At 41.4% G+C, this 18,863-nt stretch overlaps 2 protein-coding genes across 2 annotated transcripts in view; both read left to right on the forward strand.

Moving 5' to 3' along the window:
* The window catches only part of kndc1 (kinase non-catalytic C-lobe domain containing 1), a 37,722-nt gene extending 28,431 nt beyond the window's left edge, over nucleotides 1-9,291 (forward strand). Inside the window, exons 19-28 of the mRNA XM_078932311.1 lie at nucleotides 440-550; nucleotides 662-806; nucleotides 3,025-3,180; nucleotides 3,553-3,750; nucleotides 3,890-3,972; nucleotides 5,622-5,772; nucleotides 6,271-6,393; nucleotides 6,731-6,790; nucleotides 7,158-7,315; nucleotides 8,841-9,291. Of these exons, the coding sequence (XP_078788437.1) occupies nucleotides 440-550; nucleotides 662-806; nucleotides 3,025-3,180; nucleotides 3,553-3,750; nucleotides 3,890-3,972; nucleotides 5,622-5,772; nucleotides 6,271-6,393; nucleotides 6,731-6,790; nucleotides 7,158-7,315; nucleotides 8,841-9,069 (1,414 nt within the window). The 3' untranslated portion in view covers nucleotides 9,070-9,291. The remainder of the gene's footprint in view (nucleotides 1-439; nucleotides 551-661; nucleotides 807-3,024; nucleotides 3,181-3,552; nucleotides 3,751-3,889; nucleotides 3,973-5,621; nucleotides 5,773-6,270; nucleotides 6,394-6,730; nucleotides 6,791-7,157; nucleotides 7,316-8,840) is intronic.
* Nucleotides 9,292-13,993: 4,702 nt separating this feature from the next.
* LOC101174125 (homeobox protein vent1) lies at nucleotides 13,994-15,172 on the forward strand. The gene is made up of 3 exons (XM_004076866.5): nucleotides 13,994-14,365; nucleotides 14,455-14,687; nucleotides 14,785-15,172. Exons 1-3 carry the CDS (start codon nucleotides 14,104-14,106, stop codon nucleotides 15,022-15,024), a joined length of 735 nt encoding a protein of 244 aa, XP_004076914.1. The 5' UTR covers nucleotides 13,994-14,103; the 3' UTR covers nucleotides 15,025-15,172.
* Nucleotides 15,173-18,863: the final 3,691 nt, after the last annotated feature.

Genomic DNA, 18,863 nt, shown 5'->3' on the forward strand with positions numbered 1-18,863 from the left:
AAAAAATAAATGCTGAAAAAAGCTTCCGGTATATTTGAATTGTATCTGCTGAAATGCTTTTCTCTAGGAAAGCAAAGAAACAATTTCCCCACGCTTTGGTTTAAGGGTGTTACATACGGTTCAATTTTTGATCTAGAACTGTGGCGCCCCTACTTTCAGTCAGAGCTGGTTAGATGTTTGTTTGGAGTATTTGTTGAAGTTTTGCTCCAAAGAAGATTTCCAGCAAAGTTTTTAGTTTCCACATCTTTGAGACTTTTCAAAGCTCTCAGTTGAGATCTGTGCGTTAGTGGACGCTCATTTTAAAGACACATTCGTTCTCTTGGAGATCTATATTGTGTGGCAGATCAGGAGGCCATTAAAGTAAATGAGGGTATCTTGTGACAGATCAAGACTCCAGGCATCAGCTGCAGGTCATGTTCTTTGCTTGCTTTCCTCTCAGAAATGCAGCTGTTGAGGGCTACATCCAGCAGTTCCTGTATACTTACCGTTTCTTCTGCACTCCTGAGCAGTTCCTGCAGTTCATCATGGAAAAATTCAGCTGTGCCACAAGGTAACAGTGGTATGGTGGACTTTGGTAAAGTGTAACAGGAAGTCCAGGAATGGAAGCAGAAAAAACTCAGAAAGTTGAAGATTGGTTTATTGATGGTTCTGTTTTTTCCAGGGGGGGTCCAAATATGTCAGGAGACATGGAGAAGATCTTCCATCGCAGTCTGGATCTGCTCCAGCTCTGGGTGACAGACTGTAGATCCGTGGATTTCAGACAGCGCAGCCTAGTGGAAACAGTAGAAAACTTCCTAAACACTGAAGTATGAACTGTTTATTTTTTTAACCAAAATTGCTTCAATAAATATATATGTAGTAGCTCATAAAACAGTCAGTTAGGATTTTTCAAGGATATTTACAACTGTACAATCTGGATCTGGAATCCCCACAGGATCTTTGCTCTCTCATTCTCTACCACCTTTGGAGGTGTTTCCCATTTAAACTTTGGGGTCTCCAGTTTTCAGTTAATGTTCTGCACACATGTTCCTATATCAGGGGTGCTCATTATGTCATTCAATAAGGGAGGATGTGGCGCTAGATCACGGGCCAATCAGAGATCAAAAAACAGAAAAAAATATATATATATTTATTATAAATAATCCGTCAGCAGATCATCACCCTTACAGTGTAATCCAGCTCTGTAGAAAGGCCAATCGAACCTCCTCTGAAACATGCATCACTGTGTTTAACTACACTGTGTGCACTTTTATTTTTTCTTCTCTCTGCTCCGGGGCAGCAGAAGGCCCTCTGCGCACAAGCCCTTGGTGGAGGACCACTCTGGCCCACAGGAGCTTTTCTTGAGGCCTCGGCCAGTCCATGTGCCTCCTTTTTTGCCAAGACTCAGCCGTCCTGCCCGGCGCCTGGTCTGCGGTTTGCGCCCGAGGGATCCGGGCCCACTTATGCAGCAGTGTCCACTCTCTACAGTATGTTCAGTACAGACCAAAAGTTTGGACACACCTTCTCATTCAAAGAGTTTTCTTTATTTTCATGATTATGAAAATTGTAGATTCACACTGAAGGCATCAAAACTGTGAATTAACACATGTGGAATTAAATACATAACAAAAATGTGTGAAACAGCTGAAAATATGTCATATTGTAGATTCTTCATAGTAGCCACCTTTTGCTTTGATTACTCCTTTGTACACTCTTGGCATTCTCATGATGAGCTTCAAAAGTTAGTCCCCTGAAATGTTTTACACTTCACAGGTGTGCCCTGTCAGGTTTAATAAGTGTGATTTCTTGCCTTATAAATGGGGTCGGGACCATCGGTTGTGTTGTGTAGAAGTCAGGTGGATACACAGCTGATAGTCCTACTGAATAGACTGTTAGAATTTGTATTATGGCGAGAAGAAAGCAGCTAAGTACAGAAAAATGAGTGGCCGTCATTACTTTAAGAAATGAAGGTTAGCCGGTCCGAAAAATTGGGAAAACTTTGAAAGTGTCCACAAGTGCAAAAACCATCAAGCGCTACAAAGAAACTGGCTCACATGCGGACCGCCCCAGGAAAGGAAGACCAAGAGTCACCTCTGCTGCACAGTACAACTTCATCTGAGTCAGCAGCCTCAGAAATGGCAGGTTAACAGCAGCTCAGATTAGAGAGCAGGTCAATGGCACACAGAGTTCTAGCAGCAGACACATCTCTACAACAACTGTTCAAATGAGACTGTGTGAATCAGGCCTGCATGGTAGAATATCTGCTAGGAAACCACTGCTAAAGAAAGGCAACAAGCAGAAGAGGCTTGTTTGGGCTGAAGAACACAAGGAATGGACATTAGACCAGTGGAAATCTGGGCTTTGGTCTGATGAGTCCAAATTGGAGATTTTTGGTTCCAACCACCGTGTCTTTGTGGGACACAGAAAAGGTGAACGGATGGACTCTACATGCCTGGTTCCCACCGTGAAGCATGGAGGAGGAGGTGTGATGGTGTGGGGGTGCTTTGCTGGTGACACTGTTCTCATCAAGAGAATGCCAAGAGTGTGCAAAGCAGTAATCAAAGCAAAAGGTGGCTACTATGAAGAATCTATGATATATTTTCAGTTGTTTCACACTTTTTTGTTATGTATAGAATTCCCAATGTGTTAATTCACAGTTTTGATGCCTTCAGTGTGAATCTACAATTTTCATAGTCATGAAAATAAAAACTCTTTGAATGAGAAGGTGTGTCCAAACTTTTGGTCTGTACTGTATATATATGTAGAGAAAAAGAGAGAGAGAGATTGTCTTGGTTAGAGTAAAGAGTTCATTAGAAGCAGGATGAAAATTAATCTAAACATAAAACTAAACTAGCCAACCAAAAAGTAAAAAAAATAAAATAGCAAACTAGAAAGACAAATAGTTATGAAGGTTTCATAATGCTAAGGAATCATTATATTGAATTAAATTGTTTGTTATGTATTGAAAAAAGTCATTTTGTAAGTAAATTGTGACAAATACAGCTCCTAAATGTGTTTCCATTGGTTCTGTTTGTTTTCTCACAGGTGGTTCCTGCGTACAGCCAGGGGGAGGCGCTGCTCCACGCTCTCCACAGCTGCCACACTTCCTCTACAGACACACAAAGGAAAGGAAGCAGTAGTGGACTTGATGAGGATGACTCTGTGTGTTTGCATTCATCTCTGGAGGATCTGTGTAGGAAAGTCAGTTTGTATTTTTTGTATTTTGTATTTTTAATCTCACTTCAGCCTTCAGAAACTACTGTAATATCCACAGCAAATGAACAAACCTTTTAATCTTCAGGTGGAGTTAAACAAATAGTCAAACTAATTTTACATATTGATATATTTTTTACTTTAAAAATAACAATGAATGGTTAATAAATGATTTCTATTTATTCAAGTCAAATTAAATAAACAAGGGAATGGTTGTACGTATGAAATATTCTGCAGCCAAAGCTTAGAAATGTCTGCGCTTCTTCATAAAGAAGCTCTCAGTGCGTCTCTGGAGGTTTTTGTAGGATCAGTAATTCAAAGGTGTTGAAGCACAGTCCTAAGTTCTGTGGACGTTTTCAGTGGAGGATCCCGCGACTGGTGGAGTCCTCAGCCTCCACGCCTAAACAAAAGGCTTTCTCCATCTCTGCTGCCCTGCCCATGCCCTGCCATGGCTCTGTGATGTCCAGCCTTTGCCTGCAAAGTGAAGAGCAAGTCCCGTTCAGCCAAAACGAGTACAGCGCGCAGCACATCGCCCAGCAGCTCACGCTCCTGCAGCAGGTAGGATTCATTCCCCTTTGCTCCAGGACATGGTCAGGATGTTGTATTTGAACCACTAGAGGGGGACATCACCATAGAAACCAGAATGAAGGAGCTGGCATCTTCATTTAATGAATTCATTTTGACTCCTGCTCTGCAGGAAATATTTCAAGGATGTCATCCAGTTCATTTCCTCAACTCCAGGATACAAGGAGTCAGAGACAAAGTCTTAAGTCCAAATAAGTAAGTAAGAGTTAGTTAGCTGTGTGTCGACAATGTTATTTTGTTGAAAAATCCTCAGTTTATTTACTCCTTTTTATTACAATTATAGTATGCATTCTGACACACCACTCAGTGGTTGAGAATCAGTTTAGAAAAAAACATTTTTATGATGTGAATGTTTAATCTGTGTTTTTATTTAACTGAATTGAGATGTGTTTGATAGGTTAGGCCTTTTTAAGCTCGTATGGTGTCTTTTTAGAATAAGTAAGCCATAAAAAAACCTCACAAAGCCCAAAGGCTGAACAAAACCTGCTTGTTTGGAATTCAGGGCATGGTTGATAGATACAACTTTGTTTTTAAGAGTGAGAACAAATATAAAAGATTTTCATGGAAAATATTAAGCTCATTAAATAATAAATAACAAAATAATGATGTCGTCTTTGATGGTGATGCATATGCACACACATGCACTGGCCACTTTATTAGGTACACCTGTCCAACATTCCAATCAGCCAATCACATGGCAGCAACTCAATGCATTTAGTCATGTAGACATGGTCCAGACGATCTGCTGCAGTTCAAATCAGCATCAGAACAGAGAAGAAGATGATTGAAGTGACTTTGAACGTGGTTGTTGGTTCCAGACGGGCTGGTCTGAGGATTTCAGAAACTGTTGATCTACTGGGATTTTCACCCACAACCATCTCTAGGGTTCACAGAGAATGGTCTGAAAAAGAGAAAATGTCCAGAGAGCAGCAGTTCTAATGGTGGAATTGCCTTGTTGATGCCAGAGGTCATAGGTCAGACTGGTTCCAGCTGATAGAAAGACAACAGGAACTCAAAGAACCACAGGTTCCAACCGAGGTCTGCAGAAGAGCATCTGTGAACACACAACACGTCCAACCTGGATGCAGATGGACTACAGCAGCAGAAGACCACACCGGGTACCACTGCTGTCAGCTAAGAACAGGAAACTGAGGCTACAATTCACTCAGACTCACCAAAACTGGACCATAGAAGATAGAAAAACTGGTCAAGAAGACCTTATTGTTTCTGTCAAGATTAGCAGAACAAGCAACATTTTTTCCTGTGAGCTCCTGCTTTTTATCTGACTTTGATCAGTGATCACCAGCTGCTTTGAGTAGCTCTAAAAAAGATTCAGAAAAGACTCCATTTCAATAGAAAACCATGAATCATCATCTTGGAGAATTAGCTGTATCTGCTTATTAGACATTGTTTATAAATCTATTTTTTTTATTGTTCATTGTTTTCTAGTGAGCGATACCTTTTAGATCTGGAAATCATACAGTTACTAATGTTTCTGACTGCTTCAGCCTGGAAGTTCAGAGTTCAGAATGAACTTTCCAGACTTTTGTGAACTTAAGAAACGTCCAAGTTAAGCTTGTTTAAGATTTTTCCCATTAAAGCACCTCTTCCGTCTAAAGGTTTCATGCCCGTACAGCAGAAATTCATTAGTTAATTCATGGAATAAACAAAATTTCTAGAACATTGATGTAAACAGAGAAATTTGGCCTTAGGAATTTCTGCCATTTGTTGCATCATTAAGTGTTTCCAAACTACAGATCTTGAGATGGAAATTGTTCATCTAAAGAAGAGTTTATTTTTTTTGTTGATGCTTTTCGTTTGTGTTCACCTGCCTCCCTCGCCAGGAATGTGTCACAGCCGATCCCAGCAGCAGGGGGCAGGGGTGTGCTTGTTCAGGAGGGGGCAGCAGACACTTTCCTTCAGCGGCTGCTCACTCATGCTGACAGTGTCACAAACTGGATCTCTGCTGAAATAGTCATCTGCGACTCAGTGAAGGTGAGAGGAGGAAACTCCTGAAGGGGAATGGGTCAGGAACCAAAAGCAGTCCATATCCCACATGATGACAGCTGCAGGACAGGCTCCAGCAACCCTGTGATCCCGAAAGGGATATAGTGGTAAAGGGATGGAGGATGGATTATTTCGATATCACTCTGCAGCTATCTAATTTCTTCTAGTAATTGCTCAGAGCAGACTCAACAGTGTTTTCTGTTTTTATCCGTTGCAGATTTTTGACATCGTTTCACATTTACAAATTTAACACCAATCAGAAAAATGTATCAGGCACATCTGTCCAACTGCTTCTAATTCAAAAGAAAAATGGAGAATTTTTCTGAGGTTGTTCTGGAGTTGATTTCAGCATTTTTCCAGATTTAAAGACATTCAGTGCTCCAGCTGCAACTGCAGATCTGTCAGTCTGTACATTCTATCTCTGCATACTATGAGGCTCTTCCTTGCTGTATTTCCATCACATTGGTCGGTGCTTTCTTTCCTCAGTCACAAGCTGCCTTGCTGACCAAGTATTTATGGATAGGAAAACACTGCTACAAGTGGAGGAACTTTGCCACAGCCATGCAGGTCCTTGGCGCTCTGGAAAATGTGATTGTCAGGCAATTACCAGTAAGGCTGCCTCATAAATTTCTTCTGACACAAACTCTGAGTTTGCGTAATAAATCGTCTGCCTTCAGCTAAATGTTTTTTTTTTCTGTTATGATAGAGCTTTGATGGTACTTAATTAGTTTCACAAATGAGAAATTAGCATTAATGAATTCAAATAAGATGTAGAATATTCGAGTGCCGTGATGAGAAATGTGGAAATGAAAGTGATTAAAAAGATTTGAATGAAAGAAAACAGAAGTTTCCATAGTTTAGTTCACAGGTACGTCCTAATACATGACTCCAGTGCATGGAAAATTCAGTATTCAGCCTTTTTTTGTTCTTTTTTTCTGACCAAAAGGCCTGGAAACACCTGACTTCCAAGGTTTTAGAGATCCTGGAGGAGCTGCGAGCTGTGCAGGTGTGTGTGTATGTGTGTGTGTGCATGCGTGTGTGTGAGTGAAAACATGGTGTTTGGTGTTTGTAACTGAGGGCTAGGATGGCCACATATTGTGAAAGTGGGCTGCAGGGCAAACAAATCAATAGAAAAACAGCTTCAAGCAACATAGCTGTGTGCTCACAGCTTACAACTGGCTCTCCTGAAAGTTCCTCTTGGTGAAAGTGAAGCATGAGACAACACACACACACATCACCCAAACTCTAAGAGCGGGGAGAGAAAATGTTTGTCTGACCATGTCCACATTGTCCTGTTAATGGATCAGTTGTTTTATTAATATTTTACACAATGAAGCAATTTTCACTTGTGTTGTTGCGTAACTCAATTACAGGTTTTCCTGAAGAGTGATGACCTGTGTCTTATGGGGGGACAACGCACACATAGGAGGCCCACCCTTCCCTCAGCACACATCCTCGCTATGCACGTCCAGCAGCTGGAGATCGGCGCTTTCACACTCACTACTGGAGCTTACAAGTGGAACAAACTCAGGTATAACTCTCTCTCTGTCTTTGTTTACCTGTCTATCCATTAGTATTGGATAAATGACGAGAACTTTATGGATGAGAGTAAAAGTGGGAAAGAACTTTGACATTTTGACAATGGGGCCAAAATCAGGTGGCTGGAATAATAAACAGGAACATGTGTGCAGAATATGAACTGGAAACCCCAAGGTCAAAATGCGAAACACCTCCAAAGGTGGTAGAAAATGAGAGAGCAAAGATCCTGTGGAACTTCCAGATCCAGACTGATAGGATGGTAATGGAGAACCAACCAGACATTGTAGTGGTGGATAAAGAACAGAGGAAAGCCGTTGTGGTGGATGTGGCAGTGCCAAGCGATGGGAACATCAGGAAGAAGGAACATGAGAAACTGGAGAAATACCAGGGACTCAGAGAAGAACTGGAGAAAGCCTGGAAAGTGAAGGTGACAGTGGTGCCTGTGGTAATTGGAGCACTCGGGGCAGTAGCCCCCAAGCTGGAGGAGTGGCTACAACAGATACCTGGAAAGACCTCAGACCTCTCAGTCCAGAAAAGTGCAGTGCTAGGAACAGCTAAGATACTGCAGGACCCTCAAGCTCCCAGGCCTCTGGTAGAGGACCCGAGCTTGGAGGAGAAACCACCCACGGAGGGTGAGAGGGGCGTTTTTCTCACACATTCTGATTACTTGCATGTGTGTGTTGATTGCCTGATTCAAAGAATGATGTACCTCTATCTCAGTGTTTGTAGCTTTGTGATTATGTACAGGGCGTTACACACTGTGTAGACTGAAAGTGTCGACAGGCAGCAGATGTCCCACCATCTTGCTTTTGCAGCGTGGATGTTGAAAAAGAGGAAATATCTCTACAAAGAGATGTGTGGAGTTAAACTCTCATCAAATGCATTTCTGAAGTGCTGCTCTCATTTCCTCAGTCGTTCCATTCATGTCGGTAAAGCTTGAATTTTCCCTCAAGGGTGATGTTCCAAAATGAAGCAAATCAAATGCAAACAGTCAAGGAAATGATCATTGCGGCAACAGATAGGACATTACTGTCATAAATGGAGAATTAGCCGGCTCTCGCCATCTTGGGAATCTGTTTATGACAAATTTGGCCAGCTCTCTAAGAGCACATATTTTCCTGTGTCCTTCTCCTTCACTCCAATATGGCTGACCAGATGCTGGGGTCACAGCAAGTGGCGCTCGCAGAGTAATGGCACAGCTGTTGGATTTGGGCTGTTGGTAAAGGTGTCAGTGCTGCTCCAGATGGTGCCTGTAGGACGGGGGATGATTGAAAAAGAAGTTTCTGGTCGTATGCTTGAAAGGTGTTTGGGTGCAACCAGATGTTGGTGTCAGAATACTATACAGAGAAAGGCAGAAACACAGCTGGCTGTGACAGACCCCAGTCGATCCAGTTCTCCCCAAATCAGGTCATGATGGCGCTGGTGAGATTAAAACAGACGCAGCCTCACTCCTCTCATATTGTCCTTTGTTTTGACTGTATCCACTCCTCACGCATTCCATCTGCTGCTGTTTCCAGGAGCATAGCAAAGGTCGTGAGTCAGGTCCACGCCTTCCAGGAGACTCTGTACCCTTACAAGCCAGACAGAGACCTTCAGGCCTACTTGCACAGCCATATTACCAGGCTCGCCAACACGGACATCCACCTTTTGGCAGCTGACAATGATGCCAACTTTCAGCAGTCCAGCGAGCGTCAGACGCGAAGAATCCACAACACTCTGAAGAGAGTGAAGGCCACATTCCAGTGAAAGCCCCGTAAGTTCACATCCCAAAGTCAAACGCCTCCATCGTCCCAGCTCTGATGTCTCTGTTGCTGTGATTCTTTTTTTCATAAGTCTGCAGCATAACCTTCAGCTTCCAGGCAAACTTCATCACTTTCATTCCAGGTTCTGCAGCTAATCTCCTCTGTTTGATGTTTGATGAACTCGCTTTCACACAGAATAAAGAGACGTGTTTCTTCTTCACAATGATTTTCCTTCTGCTCTTTCCTTCATTTTTGTTTGGCCTTTCATGTTATTGGACTGGAACATACTGTAGATGCCACTCAAAAAACCATGAGATTTGTTTCTTAAATTATTCTGTGTAAAAGTAAAAAAGGTGGGGTGTCAGATAAAATTTGCAGGTATATTTTATTCTTCAAATGCCAACCTATATTTGTTCAAATTTCTATGTTGGAGTACTTGAACTTTGAAGGAAGATATGTTCATTAAGAAGAAGGAAATGTGACCCTTATCTCCCATTATTTGTATGATAAACAGTATTTCAATGGTCCAATACAGGCTGTGTCGGTACGGTTCTTTTCTTTCTGACAAAACCTTTTTAACACAGTTAAAGAGCTGTGTAATGCTTTAGGAAAGCCCAGGTTTTACCCTGGAGTTACTGCATATGGGTATGGTAGTATTTGTTTGTAAGTCTGGTGTCCTTATATGTGTGAATATTGTTGGTGCAGTAAACAACCCAAATGATAAAGGAGTGCAGCAGAACATCAACAACTGTCCCAAGGGCATTATAGGTTCAATGTTAGCTGTGCAGCACCAGCACAAGGAAAAAAAAAACACTGCTGGAGTTTACTGATGTTTTTTTACAAATGTAAAATCTTGTTTTTTTTTTGCAAAGAACATTTTCCATTACGACATTAAAATCTTCAGTGTGAGAATGTTAATAATCTGATGTTGACCAACTAAAGGCGAAGTTGTGACTAAATGTTTCCTTAGAGATCTGCTAAGAAAGATGTCAGAGGCTGGAAATTTGAAAAGTTGATTTGTACAACGAAGGCTTCTCGCTAAAAGGCTAAAAGAAAAAAACGGACATTGAATGGAAGTAAGTTAATTGAAATGGACCTTGTTATTTATCTTTCTGAACCCAATTGATCAGGGCAGATTGTCATCTTTACTAAGTCTGATTGTGCTGCTGCACAGTTTTTGTTTTTTGTTTTTACCTGGGATTTCATCAAAAACTATTCAATATAATCTTTGGGTTCATAGGTTAATCATTTTTTACATACAGATGAGGCCATAAACGAGACACTGGACGCAGAATCTCTGACCACCTGTTGCATTTTGAAAACTCTTGTTTGAAATGAAGGTTTACTGGTAATCATGGATACGAAATTCAATTAAAACAGTTTTTGCAGCAGAATGTTTATACGTTTATTTCTGGCGTAAAGTTTGACTTTTTCTTTTGAAGCCAGCCTCTAGAGGCCATTAAAGGAACTGCAATATTTGGTATAATCCAGGCTAGCTTCAAGTTTGGAAACAAAATGTGAGGACTTCATTATTATACAAACTTTAACAATCTTGGGTGTTTGCCTTTTTTTTGTTTTTTGCATTGTGTAGCAGCTTTGATAGATTTCACTGGCACTTTTTACACGTTCAATTGCAAATGTTCCCAGTATTTTTAAAGTCAGACCTTTGTATTGATTGTCAAGTTTATTTAAATTCCAGTTTCAGAAAGTATTTTGGATCCAGGTTCCAGTTCTGGTCCCTTTGGTGTTTTCTCTAGAAAGACTCCAAAGAGGTACGTGACACACTTATCCTAATCAGTGAGCTCTGAACATTGTTTACTCTGAAACAATCTATTGTACACACAAACTGACAGAGACTGTTGAGCAATGCAAGGAGAGAAGATCCATCTCACCTCTTCACAGGTTACTGTAACGTCACAACCACACAGCAACTTTTACTTAGACTACTGCAGTAAACATTGGGTGTAATTTCAGTCAGGATGTGGTATTCAGATCCGTAGAAGCCCAGCTACTAAATCTTTAATTGAAACATTACCAAGTTTTTTACCACCATGTCAATCATGCAGCCAGATCTTAATTGTTTATTTTAATCAAAATAACTTTTTTTCTTAGAATGTTTCCATTTATTGGTCAAACAAGTTGCAACAGCAACGTTTCTGTTCTCTTTTCAAGAAATCTCAATGATTCAATTAAAACTCTGAAGCTGTAAATTAATATCTGATACTGATTGCACCAAAAGGACATTATTTACTGTAATTGCATTTATTTTCAACAGCCTGTTGATGGACAAGGAGACAAGCTTTCACTTGTCTCAACATCTTACTGTTGCAGAACAAATGATAGAACATAACAAGCTGCCATTGTGCAAATGTTATTTGAGAAATGATGTTCAGCCGGTGTCCATTTTTCTGTTTCCTGCCAGCTCTCTTCTCATGATTATGTGCTGTGAAACTGGCCGTGGAGATGGAATGTGACATGCTATGAAGATTTGCTTAATTTAGCTAAATAAATGAGATTTACAAGCGCTCTCTTGCCAATGTTTATTATTGTCAAACAGGGAGCTGGAGAGAGTATTGAGGGTATTTCAAACAGCAAACATGGAACTTGTTGCACATCCTCTTCAGTTGTGGTGTTAATGTGCATAAATGTGTGGTTCCTTTATATCAATGGGGGGCTGTAAGAAGATATACAGTAAGGGCAGCTTGTAGAATCTGAAATGATGATTTTAAATGATCATTTTATTTGTCAATATTTGTAAAGGATCATGGTATTTCTGTTTGATTATATAATGTTTTGTATTTTTTGACCAGATTTATTACACAGCTGGTCCTTCACACATAGAGTCTGACTGACCTGGCTTCCATCACTTCCATTTTTACATGCCCTTTCAATCAAAAGCCAAAGGGTCGTTTGTTCACATAAAGATCCCTCCTGCTATCTGGCTACATTTAGAAAGAGTGCAGTAATTGTTAAGCCATTTGAAACTAAGTTATGAATCCTACAGACTTAAAAATAATCTGCTAATTTAAGTGATGAACCAGTCATCAGTAATGGAAAAACAGGATCATTTCAGGCCAGAAAGCTGCCTGTAAGAATCCATCAATTATAGTCAAAAAGTTGTTTATTATTATTTATTCTCTGAAAAATAAAAAAGATAACGGCACATGTCGGGTATGAAATCCTATTTTTTCTCCAACAAGGTGAACACAAAAAGCTACAGGTAAAAAAACAAAAGCTTTATGGTGTTGAATGTTTTTAAAATGTCAAAAGAGCATAAGCACATTTTTACAAAATAAATAATTTAAGTAACCAGTAAAACATCTCTCAACTACCTGATCCTCCAGAAACAACTAGAGGACAGGAATATTGGTGCATTGAAAGGTTTACACGTCTCAAAAACACAAGGAGTTCTTTTCAGTGTGGCCCATGCAGGCAGCAGCTCCAACACCTTTATGCAAAACAGAAACACAAGATTTCACAGTCAACCTTTTCTTTTGCTGTCTTGCAGAGGTATTAAGAGATTGATTCACTTCAAAATGTCACAACAGTAAACTCACAGCTTCTCCTCCCAGAGGGGGCAGGCCTGAGAAAATGGGCTCAATTTGCTGGTCACACTGTTTTGTCTTGTTTTTAGGATCAGAGCACGTCTTCAAAGCTGCAGAGATAAGCGGTCCTAAAGGAGCCAGTAGACTCCTGACACCAATGGATGACTGATAGTTCTAAACAACACGGGGAGAACCGGAACCGGCCCGTTATCAGCTGTGCACCGCAATTGAACGAACGATCAGTTTAACGATAGCTTTCCTGATGCAGGTCCTAAAGGAGATCCAATCAGACATCTTAGTCTGCTGGAGATGATGCATGTGGCACCTCATCCATACATGTGGGCTTCCACTGAAGGTTATCGGCTTACAGATAAAGAAAGGCTGACAGCAACTATATTGAAAGGTGCATAGATTGGGTGATATCTTTCTTTTTACAAACAGCGTATGTTTTTGGACATGGGAGGAGGGGGGGGGGGGGGTCAGGGCTCCGTCACAGCTTGTTCTAGTGCATTTGCATGTAAACAGATCCGCCATCAGCTGCAGGAGTGCCACTACTGTAAGGCCTTTCATCTCCACGCCTTGTGTTTGTGGGCTCTGGCGCCGCCGGACAGCCACGGAGTGGACCACTTCAGCACCAAACCGACCGACGAACCCGAACAGGACGAGGGGCTCCACTGAAAGCATGAAGTGAAAACTCAAAATGTTGTTTCACCGCGTAAAGGAAACATGAAAGCAGCAGAAAGAATTCAAATTTTTGGTATTTACGCACAGAAACGACTTCGTGTTCTCTACGGTTTCCTTTTCATTCTTAGATGGTGGTGGATGACAGGAACGAAGTAAATCTGGTGGTGTTATAAAAAGTATTTAAGTATGTTTTGTATGTAGGGAAAACAACTAGGTAGTAGTGGTCGCATCTGGAAAGCAAACGAGACTTACATGGTTACGGAAGCAGTGTAAAAACTTCAACTTATTCTTAAATGAAATATGAAAATAACCTAAATACTATATAACCCCCCCCCCCTCCCACTTCTCAGAAAAGTGGAATTTCCTCATAAAACAACTTTTACGGATCCTTCTGGTTAAAGCACTAAAGCTCTTTATCTGTCATCCCCGGTTTATGTCTGAATGGAAACGCGGCATAAAGACGAGACGTTTCCCCCACTAATGAACTTTCACAAAGAAAAGCCCCCCACCTTTGCATTGCATCAGCTGGTTTACCCCCCTCCTAGTTTCAGGTTTGCGGACAAATGCATGAGCTTCAGAAGGCCCCGCAGACTCGGTGGCGCCAGGTCTTCGCACATTCACAGGATATGTGAAGACTTCAGTAACGAGCCATTATCCCCTAATCATCGGGATCGATCGGGCGTTAACAGGAGCCCTGCATATGTAAATGCAGCGGGGGCCCTATAAAAGCTGGCCCTGGGCCGACAGGCGCTGCATCAGCGCGCTCTCTGAGACTTCTAGGACACAGGTCATCCAGCTGGACTGCAAAGATGGTCAAATACTTTTCAGTAGACTGGCTGGCCCAGAGCCACCACAGCCCCACGGGGACGCAGGACACGGATTCAGCGCGCACGCACAGACCTCACGTCCCCTGCATGGTGCAGCCGTTTGCGCCGGTTTATGGTAAAGGTTACCTGCAGCCAAAATCAAAGACATCAAACCCCGTACAGCACGCAGAGCAAGGAGAGTTCGAGCATCATCCGCATTCCAGCCTGTGTGCACCTTTGCGTCCAGTTAACTGCTCCTCGCCCAGTAAGTAAATTATTATTTATACATTATGATTTTGAAGCTGGTGTTTGGTTTTTGAGTTCTTTCTAACCCGTTTGTCTTCATCCCTACAGTATCAGAAAACAGTGGCTACTCTTCCGGCTACGAGAGCGAAGCCGCGTCCTCGGAGTGTCATTCGGTGGAAGACAGAAGCGGCGTGGACAAAGACGCGCCACCGCGTCGAGTGCGCACAAAGTTTACTCCAAAACAGATTCTTAAACTGGAAAAGGTCTTCAGCAAACACAAATATTTAGACGCTGGGGAAAGAGTGAAGACAGCGCAGAAGCTGAACCTCTCAGAAACGCAGGTGAGATGATCTTTCACTAAAATGTGGTGAAACAGCAGTTGTGAAACTCGTCATTCGTTGCGCAAAGTCCTGAGCGTCTGCTGCTTTTGTTTCACAGGTTCGGACTTGGTTTCAGAATAGGAGGATGAAGCTGAAACGGGAGGTTCAGGACCATTTTGCTCCCCAGATGCCGTTGTTAAACTTCCGGACCCTCCCCCAGGTTCAGTGCTACTCCGTGGACAGGCAGAGACACCAAGCGGCACCCGTTCGGGCCTTCCATGCGCCCCCACAGGTGATCCTCCAGCAGCAGATGACCAGCGGTCGCGCGCCCCTCATCCACTACCAACATTTCTTCTGAAACACAAAGTGACTTTTGTTACCCAAACACTTAAACAGGAAAGAGTGCAATCCAGAGTTGGAAGTCGAAGTTCTTTTTTATTTGATTGTGACGTTGTATATATTAAAATTATATTTATGATCAAATAAAGTTTTATCCTATGCAGCAAGCATGTTGTTTCTTTGAAAAGATTGGTACTGTGTTTTACAAATGAAATTGAACATCTAATCTGGATTGCGGGATTAGTTTCACTTGAGTAGATGATCCCGCCTTTGATCCTAATGGGAGTGGGGGGGGGGGGGGGCACAGAGAGAACTGATAAAGCTTCAAACCACCTGACACGAACGTCTCCTTTTGTTGACGTGCTTGTGTATCATTGACATAAAGATTCATATCTCCAAACAGATGACACTCATTCCAAAAATGAAATCAAACTCTTGACTGAGGATCCTGCCAGCGTCATGGAGATCCTTCTTTGTCAGGACCTTCAGATGATTGTCTCTCTTCTGCACTTCAAAGGCCAACTAAACAGAGATCACGGCTCATCCTAATGAGGCCACTCAGTGATGAGTTTACACTCACCATGGGGATATGGCTCCAGAAAGTCTGGGTTTCTGTCATCTTAACTGATTTGTTCACAGAGTGAGTTTGTCGAAGTGTTTTAATAAGATTTTCAGAAAGAAATTTGATTTACAATGAGGTTTGGGCAATAACTATAAAGATTTATTGGAGAGACAGTGAATGGTTCATCCAATGATCCAAACAAGTCAAGAAAAATCGAACTGCTTTTGCCTTTTTCTGTGTTGTAGTTACAACAAACAGCTCCGTAGTTAACAAAGTGAAATAGCTCATATGCCACCCCCCGGGAGCTCACACTTTACCCTTGACTAACAGTTTAATTAAAAAAAGGTGAAAGCTGGTTTAAGTGGGTTGGGCTGATGAGGTTTTGTGGCGCGTTCAGGGACGGATGTGTTGTTCAGACATCTTTACGGCAGGCGTGCCAGGTAGCTGATACTCAGACTCGCAGGCGCCAAAGCAGCATCATGTCACAGAAGTGGGGGGAAAAAAGGTGCAGGTTAGCCTCCATTGAGCTCCATTACAGCGATCATCCCGTGAATGTCTTTCCGCTGAGCCGCCTTCATATGTAAACACAGACGTGTGTCTCATCCATACAGAAGACATTCCCGCTCAGAAACCGCAGCTTTGTTCTGCAGTGTGGAGAGAATATGGTTAAGTCCTCTGAGATGAGATTTCTAAAGGTTATTGTGGCTCAGAGTGCTGCACTTCAGTCAACAAATCCCACTAAAACTCAGGAATTCACCACGAAATCAGCCGCCAATACTCCCAGCCTGTTTAAACAGTAGCTGCTCTGATAAACGTTGTCTTGAGTGGATATCGACGCACATTTGCGCATTGATTTCGAGGTACTAGATGCATTTAGATTTTTAGGTTGTTTTATTTCTTTTTACAGGAAGTTTCGGCAGCTAAAGTTTCAAGAGACCACAAGCAGCAGCAGAGCGCGGGGACCAAGTTCACCTCCACGGAGAGCAGAAAACTGGAGAGCTCATTCACCGAGCTCTAGTACACGGCGCCACGCAGAAAAGATCAGCGGAATCTGTCCGACACTCAGATAGTTCACAGTCAGCTTGTCTGCTGTGTGGCTGGCATTTGCAGTGATGTTGTCCTATTTAACGTTTCTGCGTCAGGTCAGTCTTTTACGCACGTGCGCTCCCGCAAATCGAAACGTGAATTCAGAACAGAAAGCTGAACACGCAGCGCAGGCTTTGTAACGGTGCCAGTCTGTCTGCTGGCGTCCCTTCTGATTCAGCACCCTGTCCTGGTGGACAGCTCCCGGCCATCTGCGGCCCCCTCCCGCAGCGGCAGCCGCTCCCTCCCAGCAGCTCAGACATGATTCAAATGAGAGACAGTAAAGCGTTAGAACATATTCGCTTTAAATGATTAGGAAGCGTAAATGAATTTGATTTATATTATTTAACTGAGCAGTTTGCTAACAGGAACTGATGTGGAGATCGATCTTCCTCCATGTCTGAACTCACCCATAAACAGGATTTTTGTTACAACTGCGCGCTTGTTGAGATATTCAAAGATAGATTTATGTTAAGACTAATTCCAGAAAGTGTCTAAAGCAGAAGTTAATGCTAAATAAAATAAAAGAAATTCCATTGCTTGCCTGAAAAAATTGAGCAGAAAGTGGTGTGTGAAAGGAGAATGGGGAGGGGGGGTGTCTCTATCAGAAAGTTTATTTTGAAAATGTCATTCATGTTGCTTCAGCAACACGTTGTCTTAGCTCAGAATTTAAAGGCCTGTAAAATACTAATAAAAATAAAAGAGAGGCTGTGACTTCACCTGCATGCTGAAAGAGGGCCTGAGCCGGCCCAGATTAGCATCTTCAGAGGAACTTCAAAAGAAATGCAACAGCCAGATCACTGACATCCATCATGCTTGATTGTGTGGTGACCGAACAATTCACACTTACTTGAAACAGGCAAAGAGACGGTGCCCTGATGTCTGGCCCGAGTGCAAACGGCCTCACCTTGAAGTCATTAGTTAACAGTTGCTAAAAAGGTTTCATCAGAAGGTTCCATGCTCTGCTCACTTCCTTTGATTGGGTTTCACAATCCTGACTGTGTGTACTAAATGCAGATAATCAGATTCCAGACTCCGTCTGAAAGCCTGATTATTTTTTTGAGATTGAGAACTGAGAGGCACAGTAGTGAAGGATCTTGATCTTGGTTTGCTACACATCATACATTTATGAGGTTTCTGTCTGCAGTAATCCCTCCTGGTGCTAACAGGCGTATCAATAAATGATCCTCAATGAGGGGATCAAGAGTGGCTGAGTGAATGACAATGAGATTAAATGGATCTCTTTTAAATCAGGTGGGTTGAAGGGTCAGTAAACCTGCAGCAGGAAAACTGCATAGGCTGCTATAAAGTCAACATATGATTTTTTAAACAGTTAACGCAACAAATTAGAAGTAAAAACTCTCTTTTTAACCTAAAAATGTTCATTTAAACCCCCACTTTATGTAATTTCCAGGAATAGCTGTCTATCCAGCACAATTGCAGCCAAACTGCTATTTTCTGTGTAACAATTGTGACTATTAATTATTTAGCCACAAGTTAAGAGTGAAAACTAATTTTAACACAAAAAAAGTAGTCTACCCAGTGTTATAAACTACAGAAAAGCAGTAGATATCATTTGATTTACACCTTTGGTGAAATTCCAAAATAATTTAAAATTATTAACGCATTGGAGAAAAAAAGTTTACCAAAATAAACAGAAGAGCGAAGAAATGTAAGGAAAACGGACAAAAGATCAAATAAAGATGAAGCCTTTTGTTTGATTTGGGTTTTTACTTTAAATGAGGTTTTGGCTATAAGCCTCAGCAGAAATCAAAACTTTTATTTTCCAGCTTTATTGCTATTCAAGTTTGATTCCAAAAGAAATATTATTTAACTTTTAGTTTTAGAGGGACCGTTTAAAATTTATTTATTTAATTTGTTAAACAAAGTTACTTGGTTTAAAGTTAATGATTTTGATCTATTCTGAACTTTGTTCATTCCTCTTCAGGATGACTTAACTACTAATTTACATTTTTCACTGTTTCCAGTTTTTTCATCAGAAAAGGGCAAACATTCATTTCTGTTAACTACTGTTTTTAGATCTAATTTGATTTTTTAGGAATGATGCATTGGCTAGAGTCCTGACCATGTGTTTTATGTTATATTTATTCATCTAAGATTCAAAGTTATTAATAATAGTTTATCATTAAAGTTTATATGATGTGCAAAAAGTCTTTAAAACAATAAAAGCTTTATTCATAAAATTCAACAAG

The sequence above is a fragment of the Oryzias latipes genome, chromosome 15 (assembly GCF_053564925.1).
Source record: "Oryzias latipes strain Hd-rR chromosome 15, Olatipes_Hd-rR_3.1".
Classification (NCBI taxonomy): Eukaryota; Metazoa; Chordata; class Actinopteri; order Beloniformes; family Adrianichthyidae; genus Oryzias; species Oryzias latipes.

Bases quoted from the DNA above. Each gene is read 5' to 3' on its own strand.
- LOC101174125 (XM_004076866.5), top strand. From the start codon at position 14,104: ATGGTCAAATACTTTTCAGTAGACTGGCTGGCCCAGAGCCACCACAGC. The intron at 14,366-14,454 runs GTAAGTAAATTA...TCATCCCTACAG, and splicing joins AGTTAACTGCTCCTCGCCCA to TATCAGAAAACAGTGGCTAC. The intron at 14,688-14,784 runs GTGAGATGATCT...TTTGTTTCACAG, and splicing joins TGAACCTCTCAGAAACGCAG to GTTCGGACTTGGTTTCAGAA.